Below are 12,579 nucleotides of genomic sequence, written 5' to 3' on the forward strand. Positions count from 1 at the left end.
TTTGGAGATAACACGTAGGTCCAAGTCTCACACCGGGTGACTGTGAGGACCGCCCACTGGCTTCCCCGCAGCCCTGCGACAGGTCCTGGAGAAAACTGAGGACGCCCCGATTTAGGCATCGGTTTTGTTTCTAATTTGTAAAGCCGGTAAACAGCCCCCGGAAGCCTCGGAACTAGAGAGCCGGGCGGCGGGAAAACCACTCCGGGCGGGAGGGCCCTCGGAACCAAAGCGCTAGAGCCCGCCCCGCGGGACTGCGTTTCCCGAGCACCGGGGGCGCGGCCTGGCCGGCGGGGCGGGCCGCGGGGAGCGGTGGGGCGGCTGCGGGCGCAGCGGGGCGGCGGGCGCGGGCGCGGACCATGCTGAGGGGAGCGTGCGGCCGGCTTGCCTCGTCGCTGCGGGGGACGCGCGCGCCGCCGGCCGCAACCGCCCAGAGGCGGCTGCACGCGTCCGGGGCGCGGCCGTTGGCAGACAAAAGCGAGGACCCGGAGGGGCCGGCCCGCGCCTTCGACCCGGCGCTGCTGGAGTTCCTGGTGTGCCCGCTCTCCAAGAAGCCGCTCCGGTGAGACGGGCCGCCGTGCGGGGGGGCGGGCCGCGCGCCGCTGCGGGCCTTCGGGCTCGTCCTGTGTCCTCGCGGCCATTTTCTGGACCCGGGCCCAGCCGGCTCCCACGTACCTCTCCGGGCGGCGAGGGCCGAGCGAGTTACACGGCCGGCCCGCGGGTAGGGATGGAAGCTTTAGAGGGTCGCCGCCGGGGAACCCTTAAAATGCCGATTCCCGGGTCCCCGGCGGACAGAAGCGGAAGGCCTGAGGGCGGGGCCTGAGCCAGTACGTATTTTCTTACAAAGATCCCACGTGATTCAGATTCAGGTTTACGCGCTGTCGGGATTCAGGACTAGTCCAAGGCGGTCAGATTTTTAAGCGAAGATGATGAAAAGTATTGTGGTGGCCTCCATATTCTTGTGCAGTGCCTGGCGGCCTTAAGCCTGTCAGCTCCGTGTGCTGCCCTTGGGCGTTAGTTCTGGACTGGCCGGGTTTGTACAGGCCCCTTCGTCTTTGACCTAGAGTCCCTGGGTTGCGCAGCTCTGCAGTCCGAGCTGCCGACGCTGAACTTTGACGACGCTGGGTTTGCACATCGAATACACTAAACACCCAAATGTTACCAGTCTTTATCTTGGGGGGTAGATTGCTAGTAATTTTTATTTTCATCTCTTTGCATTTCTCTTCCTAGATTCTTCCCATAATGAACGTATTACTCATTCAATGTTCTTAAACCTTGAAATTACCACTTTCTCCACCTTTTAGGTAATTCTGTAACCAGCTCACTGCAGACCCGCCGCTTTCCAGTTTCATTTCTGCCCTCTCGTCTTTCTCAGACTTCTGTTTTGTGCATGTTGATTTTTCGGTGGTTTCCTTCTAATGGATCAGTTAGGTTGCTCTGTTAAGCATGTATCATAACACGAAGAAGTTGAATTTTTCTCTAGTGGCTATTCCGGTAGTAAATTGACTCGGATGGTTTGAGGGTTGACCAGAGTAAAGAAATATTTGGATAAAAGGGGAGATCTTTTCTGACTGGTATAAAAAAAATAAAGGCATAGCTTGAGAATAAAGTGAAAAAGAAAATATGAGAGAAACTGACTAAAATGGGAAGAATTAGAGATTCGCTTTCTAAGAGAAACAGTTCAGTTGGCTATTACTGCTTTTAGAATTGAAAGTATTTTAATTGTGCTTTTCTGGGATTAAGTCTGTGCCAAGAATTGGATAAATGGTGTTGGTTATTGAATATCAAGCTCTTCCAAGCATTTTGTTTTCCACGATTCATCTTGTTTTTCTTTTTCCCCCTCAGGTATGAAGCATCAACAAATGAATTGATTAACGAAGAGTTGGGAATAGCCTATCCAATTATTGATGGGATTCCTAATATGATACCGCAGGCAGCTCGGATGACACGTCCGAATAAGAAGCAAGAAGAGATGGAGCAGCACTAGATCATAATTAAAAACAAAACAACGAAACACACACCAACTCAATTTTCTTACCACCATCTAGGTTTTAACAAGTCAGCGTGGCGGGTTCGTTTACTAAGTGGGGGAGAAGATGTTTCTCTCTCTTCCTACATTGACTGTCCTTATTCCCCTGGTCTCTTTAGCAGGCCTGTTGTACTCGGCCTCTGTGGAAGAAAACTTCCCACAGGGCTGCACTAGCACCTCCAGCCTGTGCTTCTACAGTCTGCTCTTGCCCGTCACCATCCCAGTTTATGTGTTCTTCCACCTTTGGACTTGGATGGGCATTAAACTCTTCAGGCATAATTAATGCAGCCAGAGCCAAGAGGGTGTATTTATTAATGATATGTCTCGAGCATCTGTCAATGAAAGCTCAACTGCGTGGAAATACTGGAAACCCACTTAATTTGCAGGAAAGATGCTTTGCCTCGCTTCTCTCAGAGGCTTGGGACTGCAGGAGGTTATGCTGCAGAAGCTTCTTTTATTGTACTTGGGTTCTGCCCTGTTTTTTGAAGTTCTAATTTATAACTGCTGTAGCAGAAGAAAAATTTCTACAAAGTGTCTTGGAAATTAACAGACCCAACCATCATCTGATGACTTTATTTCTTATCCCATTCATGTAAAAGTTAATAATCAAAATTTTGTTTGTTTAGATTCAAAATCTTTGGTAAAGTCACATGTTAAGGATGACTGAAATAATTCCAAAGGAGCTGTTTGAGTTCTAGAGAAATGCGTTTCAACTAGTATGATATAAAACTGTACAATAAAGTGGAAATTTCAATACAAGTACAATAAAATGTATGTGAAAAATTCTGAGTTCGTAAGATTTCCTTTATTTCTTTGGCACCAGATGCATACATTGGTAATGATAAAATAAGGTGTTGATACTTTCCATAAAGAAAGTTTGTGGTACAGTAGTCCCCACTTATCTGCAGTTTCGCTTTCCATAGTTTCAGTTACCTGAGGTCAACAGTAGACCTCGTATGGTCCTGACATCCAGCCTTCGTCATGGCTCAATGATCCTCCTGACTAATCGTCAGAAGGTCAGTAGTAGCCTAATGCTGTGTCATAGTGCTTAGGTCATTCACCTCACTTCGTCTCATCTTGTAGGCGTTGTACCATCTCACATCACACGAAGGGTGAGTACAAAAAGGTTTTGAGAGGCCACATTCACATAATTTTTATACAGTATAATTGTTCTATTTTACTATTGTTAATCTCTTAATGTGCCTATTTTTAAGTTAAACTTTATCATAGGTATGTATGTATAGGAAAAAACATGGTATATATAGGGTTCGTTACTCCCCGCGGTTTCAGGCATCTGCTGGGGGTCTTGGAACATATCTCCCACGAGTAAAGGGAGACTACTGTTTTTTGGTTTTGTTATTTTTGTCACAAGAGTTTGGTGTGGGAGAGAAAATGTAAAAAATATTCTAAATTTTAAAATGTAGGCTATGTTTAAAGAGGCACTTAATACCCCAAATAGGATAATTTCTCAGCAAAGTGTGTACCTTTTGGGGTAGAGGTGAGGTTGGAAGTCTTGCAGAAAGCTGGTTGTGTCCTGTTGAGCTTAGAGCTATGTTTTGAGCCACAGATCAGTTTATTTTCCTGCTTTAGGAGATTATTTAGCACTACTAAAGGCATAAGCATTTGATGCAGTAATAGTTCCTGGTTTTCCAGAACTTTCAACAAGACTGATTGAGAATAGTACAATAACTATTTGAGGTAGACAAATGTTTCAGTAGTTACCCTAAAGAAACCAAAGAATTGAATGTAAATTTAATTAGTAGAATCTTAAGGTAGTTTAATAAAAGCTTTAGACAGCGATTCTTCTCTTTTAAAAGAAAATTAAAACATGAGGTTACAGGTGTTTTATATTGCATTAGTTCAACGTATATACTGTAGAACAAATCACATTTAAAAAATTACCCTATGGCAATATACAGATAACCAAGAAGACTATAGATGTTCCCATCATTTCCTGAATGGAATTATTGTTCTTTTTAATTTACCCTAAACCTCGCTGTGGTCAGTGTAAACAAAACAGTTTTGCTGATAAAATAAGCATTGTATTCTGAAAAGACAATTGCAGCTTTTGCAAGCATTTTATCATTGTAGAGGAAGCTGACAGGCATACCCCTGGGGGAGCTGAGTATGAACTCCATCTTCTCACTAGTAAAATTTATTTAGCAATCACTTGTATATGATGTATAAGCTGTCCACTAGGTACTCTTCTAAGCATTATTACACAAAATCTTCTTTACTCTTATAACCTAAAGGGTAGGGTCGGTAGTATTAGCACCATTTTCCAATTGAGGTAGCTGAAGCACGAAGGTGAAGTGATTTACTGAGGGTAACGCAGCAGTAATTGGACTGGAGTGGAAACTGCCTGGCAGTGTGGCTTCAGCCTGCCTTCCTAACCACTATACAGTACTTCTTTACTTTGAGCAAACTCTTCCTATTTACAAGAAAAGTAGACTTAGGACTCGAAAGGCTTGGATTCAAATTCTTACTCAAGCCTTACTGTTTTCCTAAGGCATCATATATTTCATCTCTATTCTAGCACTTAACCTTGTACTGTGATTGCCTATTTTCTGTCTCCTGTCTGGACAGTAAATTGTTCAACATTTTTTATCTAATGCTTAGCGCAGAGCAGGCAAAAAGCCCTGCCTGACTGCATGAACACATGGCTCTGACAAGCCTTATAACTTTAGACAAGTTTCCTAACATCTCTGACCTTCATCTTTAGGGCTGGAGATCCTTCCTCTGTTTCTTTCATAAAATTTCGAGGAACAAATTAAAGTTTACATGTGAAGGCACTTTGTAAAGAACTAAGTGATACTGATACTGACTTATGGAATGGCAGCAAGCGGAGCTCTGCAGACCCAATTCCCCGGTGAAACAACCCTAACTGGTGAAAATCATAAACAAAACAACTATTTAAAGTCTCTGGAAATTGTCCTAAGAGCATACACCCAAATGAGGAAACATATAAGAAAATCTAAATATTGGTAAGTACAGCAGAATTTGTGGCATTTGAACCACCAGCCACGTCTTTCTCCCTGTCAGCTCAGTGATGGCTCCTCCAGAAGGGTGCGGCCAAGGATGCAGGGCTCCCTCTCCCCCAGCTCCTAGCTGAGGGTTGTGGTATCTTCCCAGGAGGTGCGGGCCACAAGCAGAGTAAAGGTAATTATGTAATTATAAAAGCCAGTGTAAATGCGTATTTCGTCTTTTTTCTTAACTGATTTGCAGAACAACTGTATAAAATAAAACATATGTAATTGTATTTTGGGGCCTGTATCATATTTGCCATTAACAGCACAAAGGAACTGGATGGGAACAAAGCTATATTGGAGTAAGGAAATGACACCAGATGGTAACTTGAATTCACAGGAACAAGTGAGAACCAGGAAAGGTAAATAAGAAAGTTAATATAACTAATGCTACAAAAATATATTGTTCTCTTTTCTTCTCTCATTTTCTTTAAGAGACATTAAATTCCATAAAGTAGTAACAAAGTCTTGTTAGGTTTTAACATGTAGGTGAGATATGAATGACAATAATAGCACAAAAAGGGGGAAAGAGAAATAGGGCTACCTAGAAGTAATGTTTCTGTACCTCATGGGCACTCGTAAGAACAGATCTGCAGTTTTAGAAGATTTCTCAGGCCCTCATACACTGTTGGTGAGAATATAAAATGCTGAAGCTTCTTTGGAAAACAGTCGGCAGTCCCTCAAAAGGTTAAACACAGAGTTACCATATGACCCAGCAATTCCACTCCTAGGTATATACTCAAGGGAGATGAAAGTATGTCCACACAAAAACCTGTGCACAAATGTTCATAGCAGCATCATTCATAATAGCCAAAAAGTGGAAAACCATTCAAATGTCCATCAACTGATGAATGGATAAATAAAATGTGGTATGAATACAAAGAAATATTTGGCAATAAATAGGAATGAAGTACTGAGACATGCCACAACATGGATGAATTTTGAAAACATTGTGCTAAGTGAAAGAAGCCATTTATAAAAAAATCACATATTGTTTGATTTCCTTTACGTGAAATGAGCATAATAGGCAAATGTATAGAAACAGAAAGGAGATTAGTGGTTGCACAGGGCTGGGGGTGAAGGGGAGAGTGTGCTTATGGCTAAAGGTACAGGGTTTCTCTCTGGGGTGATGAAAATTTCTAAGATTGATTGTGTCAGTGGTCGCACAATTCTGTGAATATACTAAGTCCACTGAGTTGTACACTTTACATGTCTGATTTATATGCTGTGTGAGTTATATGTCAATAAAGTTGTTACCAAAAAAAAAAAGTATCTAAATGTCCAGCAAAAGGCTCAGTGGTTCCAAGTCACTTGCTGGAGGTCACGAGGCATGGTCAAGAGTGGAATGTAGTCTTAAGCCTTCTGAATTTTGTCCACCGCATTGTGCTACTTCTAGTGACCCTCTCAGACACAACGCTGTTTCCTGGGCATTCTTCACGGGCATTCTCCACCAGCGTTCTGGTGTTCCTCTCCCAAGTTCCTGACTAGCAAATCATCCTGGCTTCCTATCCGTTATGGGGACTCTCCTTTACTAGCTTCCCTTTACGAGCTTCGCACACACTCCATGACCCTGGCCTCACCACTTCGGATTGTTGCACTGTAAACCCACCGTGAGAAACACTGTTTCATTCTTTCACTACTTGGGACTCTTCCCCACTCCCCGATTATTAGCTGACTTCACAATGACAGGCCATCTGTTGCCTCCTCAGAGCATCTTAACAAGGTGATCTTCCTTAGTGTCATCTGCACCACTAACAGGCAGCATCTTTAACTACCTTGTGAACAAGATCCTTCCCACCAGCTTTCTGAGTGAGAATTTCCCATTCTGAGGGATCAAAAAAGGACTTGTCATAACCTGCTCTCCCTCTTCAATCTCTTCCAGTCCTGCAGAGTGGGCTGTTAAGGAAGCATCTCTGCACTTTAGATTCTGCATCTGTAAGATGGAAATGATGATACTTACTGCCAGACCTGCTGGGAGTTTTAAGTGAGGTAGAAAATATGAAATTGCCAGCATAGCCAAGAGTTAAGAAAGTCTCACTACTGTGTGCAGTTGTGGGGAGAAAGGCCTGTCCCCTTTGCCAAGTGCTGTCCCTCTTGGTGAAATGCTCCACTTGGAAGTGGTTGCTATCTTGTGCATATGCCACCAGGTGGCACTTCTGGCTAACTCATGGGGCCACTGGCAACTAAGCACTCAGGAAGCAGGAGGACTGCACTTGTGAAATGCTGGGCCAGGGACCATAGCTCACAAATGCTTACTAATGCGTCATCATGGCATCTCCGAGATAGCCATGAGAGCTGGCGTGAATCCCAGGAAACAAGTGGGAATAACCCAGGTGGAGGCAGAAGTGGAACTGAAGAGAGAGGAGGTGAGGAAGGGGGAGGGGTGGGGTGGGATGAGACAAGGGTTCCAAGCAGAAGTAAAAGCATGTGTGAAAACAGGAGACTGTGGCCCACTGAGGAAACTGAGACAGTTAGAAACTACTAGAATGAAGTACACTGTGTGCAGGGCAATGGCGGGAAATGAGGCTAGAGCTGTAGAGGGGGTACCTCAGGAAGGATTTGGGAGCTGTAATCACAGTGTTAACAAAATTGGACTTTATTTGCCTGATGTTCAAATCATTTGATTTGTGCAGCTGAAAAACACTATGGCTCTCATTCCCAGAAAAGGAAAAAGAAAGCATATGCAAAATTACAGGGGGTTTGTATGCTACAGACCCCTGCGGTGGCAAGTGCTCATACTTCACTGTCCAGTATAGTGGCCACCAGTCACATGTAGACACTGAACACTTGAAATGTGGCTAATGTGACTGAGGAGCTGAATCTTAAATTTTAATTTTGATTAAATAGCCACATGTTGGACAGCACAGCTCTAGACTGTTTTTCCCACTACGGCCAATGGAAGTTTTGTCTTCAAAATTCCTCAGACTAAACCTTATCTACAGCAGGTAGATAAGGCGTCTACCTTAGTGCTCAGTGCAGATATGAGATTTCCAGCCTCACAGAACATTCCGTTGGACAGTGTTGGTCTAGATACAAGGAGACCAGTTGAGAGGCGATTGCAGTGAGGGGCCAGGAAATGATGACTGCTTGAACTAAACCACTGGCAGTGGGGTTAGAGAGAGAAGTAGAACCAGGATCGGCAGGACTTGACTGACGTTCTGAATGTGGGGATGAAGAAGGCGAGGAATGGAAGACGATTGCAGGCTTCTCCCTGGAGACGCTGGAGGTACCACTCCAAACTGTGGAATACAGGAAAAACGATCATTTTCTTTTTGAACATGTTGAGATTAAGGAGCCAAGGGGCGTGCAGGTGGAGACACAGACTACACAGAAAAATGGTTGTGGTTCTGGAATGTATCAGTTACGGGAGGTCAGAGAGAGAGATCTGGGTACCAGTAGCATGGAAGGAATAAGTGAAGCCATGGAGTTGATAAGGAGGATGTGTAGGTGAGAGAAGATGACCACACTGGCACTTCAGGTCAGGGGAGTGTCAGAGTAGCACGGAAAGAAAATGGGAAAGAAGCCAAGAAAAAGAAAGCCACAGTCTAGCAGTTGATGACAATTTTGAGGAGAAAGTTGTCAGTGTTTTCAAATGCAATAGATATAAGATAGAAGTGGACAAGTTTCCACTGAAATTTGCAACAGGGAAGTCACCTGTGACTTTAATTAGAGCAGTTTGAGTGGGAGAAGCACCACTTCAGCTCTGGACAAACTACCGAGACAATTATGAGAGAGAAAGAAACTTCCGTCTTATTTAATGCACTGTGTTTTGGAGGTGCCTTGTTTTAACAGCCTAGTCTGAACCCTAACAGCTCTCCCTGCAGTAACAGCGAGTCTAAAAGAGCAGGGAGACACCCGAACAGTCAGCAAGACTTTTATGTTAATTTTTGAGTTCTTCATTTTATTTTTGAAAATATTTCCAAAAAGGGGTAAAGAGTGTGAAGTGGGGTCAGCCAAATCCTCTGTTGTTGTTGATGGCTACTTGAAGTGCTTCTTCGACTCTTTCCATTGTAGAATATTTAGGGAGGTAGAGGACACTAAAACATGTTTGTGCTCTTATGGGATCTTTTTCATCCAAATGTTCAGGACAGCAAAATGTTATTTTCATGTTCTTTACACCTTTCACTTGAAGTCTGTCAGTTCCTGTAAGAAACACTGAAAAGAATAAAATTGAGTGATTTATTAGAGAAAAAAACATGTTTATTCAAAAACATTTATTGAGGGCCCACGTGTGGAGTCCCACATTAGACAACACTGGGGACCATATTAGGACAAAGTCTGACACAGTCACTGCCCTCAAGCAGCTTAGAGTCTGGCTGGGAATATTAGATTCTCATGCAGAAAACGACAAACAGCAAGAGAAAAAGGAAAGGGTGTAAGACAGCCAAACAAGGGGCCCTGGAATTCAGTGCCTCCTGAGCGTAGATGAAGTGGTGCAGGGCAGAGACGGAGAGAATCAGGCTGGGATGATGGGGAGACTCCAGAGTTGGGAATCAAGCTGGACCTTTAAGGAGGGAAAGCCTTCGAGAGGCAACAGGAGGTGGGTGAGGGTTCAAGGCAGGGCAAGGAGCTTCAGAGAAAGCCTGAAGGTGGGAGGGTGCAAGGTGAGCTCAGGAACGTAGAGACGAGGGAACTGTTTGGCTGGAACAGACTTCTTCTAAGAGGTAAGATTGGAAAGTTAGGTTGGGCTTCTGGAAAAGTCTGAATATCTTCCAGCGTACATATTACCTACAAAAATAATAAGATAAATGTTTCTCAAAATTACATAAGAAAGTGAGAGAGAAAGTCATTAAACAAGTCTCAGGAAAACCACTGAGTAGGCATGAAACTGAGATCAAAATCTGGAAGGTGAGGTAAAATAGCTTGGAGACAAGGGACATTCTACAGCTTGGCTAATCCCACAGGGCATAGATGATTGAATGATGACACGACTACAGAACAAAGTCTCAATAGTTAGCTTGGTTGAAAAGAAAAACTTTAAAGCAATAGGCAGGGTTGAAGTCACAGGAAAAAAGACCTATATTAACATTTATTTATTTACTTTTATTTTGGTGAGGAAGATTAGCCCTGAGCAAACATCTGTGCCAATCTTCCTCTACTTTGTATGTGGGATGGCTCCGCAACATGGCTGATGAGTGGAGTAGGTCCATGCCCAGGATCCCAACTGGCGAACCCAGGCTGCCAAAGTGGAGGGTGCAGACTTTAACCACTTGGCCATGGGGCCAGCTCCTAACATTTATTTTTTGATGTTGGGACAACCAGCACTGAGGACATTCAACTGGATTAGGAATGCCTCTTACAACTATGATTTGTCGTGAATGGTGCCTATGACAAACCAGATTTTCTTACCCCATAAAAAAGACCTAAGATTATAGATCTATTCCTAATGTAATACTCACCAAGGAATTTCTTCTTTTCCTCCAAAGTCAATTTGTGTAAAGCTTCCCAAAACATCACTATGGTGGGATGTGAACTGTCATATCCTCCCGCATAACGTGCATTCTAAAGGAAAATGCAAAAAAAAGGAATTCAGGAAATAGAAAAGAAATTTAAATTCAAACTACTTGGTCTTTATGATGTACCTTTTCAAATGTTTCCCAGTCATAATCTGTATTTCCAATAATCACATCCTTGAGTTCTGCAGGATGGAAAAATCCAATAATCTCCTTGTCACACACTTTGTAAAATCCTCTTTGAAATTCTTCATAAACTGCCTTTATAGAGATGTTGAAGATGTAATTGACACACTTAGAAACATAGTCTCTCCTTTAATGAAACAAGAAATGATTTCAGCTTACTGCAACACCCTGGGCAAAACTGGGGGAGGGGGTGGGAAGAGGATGATAAACAGAAAAGAAGAGCTGGAACCCCTAACAATTGAGTGCTGCGCACATGCCAGGGATTGTTACAGCTAGTTCTCATATACTATCCAATTTAATCTTCATAAAACTCTCTGAGGCAGAATCTTATGACATTTTAGAGAAGGGGAAACTGAGAGAGTAAATTATGTGATTGCTCAAGGTTACACCATTAAGAGAATTGACACAGATTAGAATAAAAAAAGTTGTGAAGAATAAAACCTGACCTGCCGACAGGATTAGCTCTGGGGAGTGGGCTTGGAGTTGGGGAAACGTCACATTTTATTTTATACTCTACTGTAGGCTCTGAATTTGTCATAGTGAGTCATTAATATTAATTGTGGTTCAACACAAATAAAGGGGGGATTTAGACCTCCAGCTATGATGGACTAGCTTGCAGCAAATTCTTCTCTCAGTGAGAAGAACTAAAAAAGCCAGATAATATACAAAACACAGCCAGCTCCAGGCTTCCAAATCTGAGTCAAGGCTCTAGAGGCCTGAACAGAGGAGAGAAGGGAAGCTCACCGAGCTGAGCCCAGCATTTGACCTGCCATTCTTCCCTTTGCGCATGTCCCGGTTCTTTCCAGGACAGGGCCAGGCAAAAAGTAGCTGTCAGGAGGCAGAGAACCTTATTACATCCATCAATAATACTGTGGATAAATTGGGATATATTCATAAAATATACTATAAAGCTGGAACTCTATTTCTTGATCTGTACATTTATGATTTGTGCACTTTTATGTATGTTATACTTCAATACAAAGTTTTTTAAAAAAAATAATGATTAAAAAATTTTTTTGAAAAAAGGGCCAGCCCTGGTGGCCTAGTGGTTAAATTCAGCATGCTCCACTTTGGTGGCCTGGGTTTGATTCCTGGGCGTGGACCTACACCACGCTGTTAGCAGCCATGCTGTGGTGGTGGCCCATATACTAAAAAAAAAAGATAGAGGAAGATTGGTGCAAATGTTAGCTCAGGGCAAATCTTCCTCAGAAAAAATAAAAACATTTGGCTTAGGCAAGAATGCTCACTAGAAATCTCTTTGCTACTCTGACCAACTATCAAGGGAACGTTCCCTTGATATGGCATCCCATAAGGTGCTGGCAAGTCAAGATACCATGGTAACATCTAATAACGTTAACAAATACTAAGTGCCTGCTATGGTGCAGGCATCACTGTGACTACTCCAGGTACTGGATACACAATGGTGAGCTACACAGACCGGGTCACTGCCAGCATGCAGCTCATGACTGTGGGGAAAATACTGACAAGTAAATAAGCAAATAAATCCTAAAGGTAGGTAGTGTGTGATATGAAAAGAAAAAGTAAAGCAAGGTACGAGGATAAAGAGAGAGGTCAGTGGTATCATTCTAGACAGGAAGCTAAGGGAAGGCCTCTCTGAGAAAGCTACTTCCTTCCCTACCAGAATAGGAACTCCAGGAGACACACTATGCATACAACACGCACAAACTTCTCTGCCTTATTGGAAAATTATAATAACTACAAGGAATTTTCAGAGCCCAGTGAAATAAATATAGTGTATAAACAAAACAAATATTTCATTTCTTTGTACCTACTTGTTAGTCTGGTCGACAATTATGTCACTTCCATTAGGAATTAATTCTTCTGCATTTCTGTCCCAATGCACCTGCAACCACAAATGAACTCAGAT

The 12,579-nt window shown here is 43.1% G+C and overlaps 3 protein-coding genes across 4 annotated transcripts in view; 2 read left to right on the plus strand and 1 right to left on the minus strand.

Moving 5' to 3' along the window:
- The first annotated feature begins 258 nt into the window (after nt 1-258).
- PYURF (PIGY upstream open reading frame) lies at nt 259-2,812 on the plus strand. The gene is made up of 2 exons (XM_023637735.2): nt 259-559; nt 1,843-2,812. Exons 1-2 carry the CDS (start codon nt 357-359, stop codon nt 1,982-1,984), a joined length of 345 nt encoding a protein of 114 aa, XP_023493503.1. The 5' UTR covers nt 259-356; the 3' UTR covers nt 1,985-2,812.
- Nucleotides 2,094-2,812, plus strand: PIGY (phosphatidylinositol glycan anchor biosynthesis class Y). Its single transcript, XM_005608629.4, has one exon. It carries the CDS (start codon nt 2,094-2,096, stop codon nt 2,307-2,309), a length of 216 nt encoding a protein of 71 aa, XP_005608686.1. The 3' UTR covers nt 2,310-2,812.
- Nucleotides 2,813-5,261: 2,449 nt separating this feature from the next.
- Nucleotides 5,262-12,579, minus strand: part of HERC5 (HECT and RLD domain containing E3 ubiquitin protein ligase 5) — a 48,863-nt gene continuing 41,545 nt past the window's right edge. Inside the window, exons 20-23 of one of the 2 annotated variants that reach the window (XM_070263424.1) lie at nt 12,485-12,555; nt 10,635-10,818; nt 10,452-10,554; nt 5,262-8,291 (exon numbers count right to left, since the gene is read on the minus strand). In XM_070263424.1, coding sequence (XP_070119525.1) covers nt 8,023-8,291; nt 10,452-10,554; nt 10,635-10,818; nt 12,485-12,555 — 627 coding nt within the window. In that variant the 3' untranslated portion in view covers nt 5,262-8,022. Of the gene's footprint in view, nt 9,208-10,451; nt 10,555-10,634; nt 10,819-12,484; nt 12,556-12,579 lie in introns of both variants that reach the window. The other variant, XM_023637736.2, reaches the window with a different exon arrangement.

This window comes from Equus caballus, chromosome 3 (genome assembly GCF_041296265.1).
Source record: "Equus caballus isolate H_3958 breed thoroughbred chromosome 3, TB-T2T, whole genome shotgun sequence".
Classification (NCBI taxonomy): Eukaryota; Metazoa; Chordata; class Mammalia; order Perissodactyla; family Equidae; genus Equus; species Equus caballus.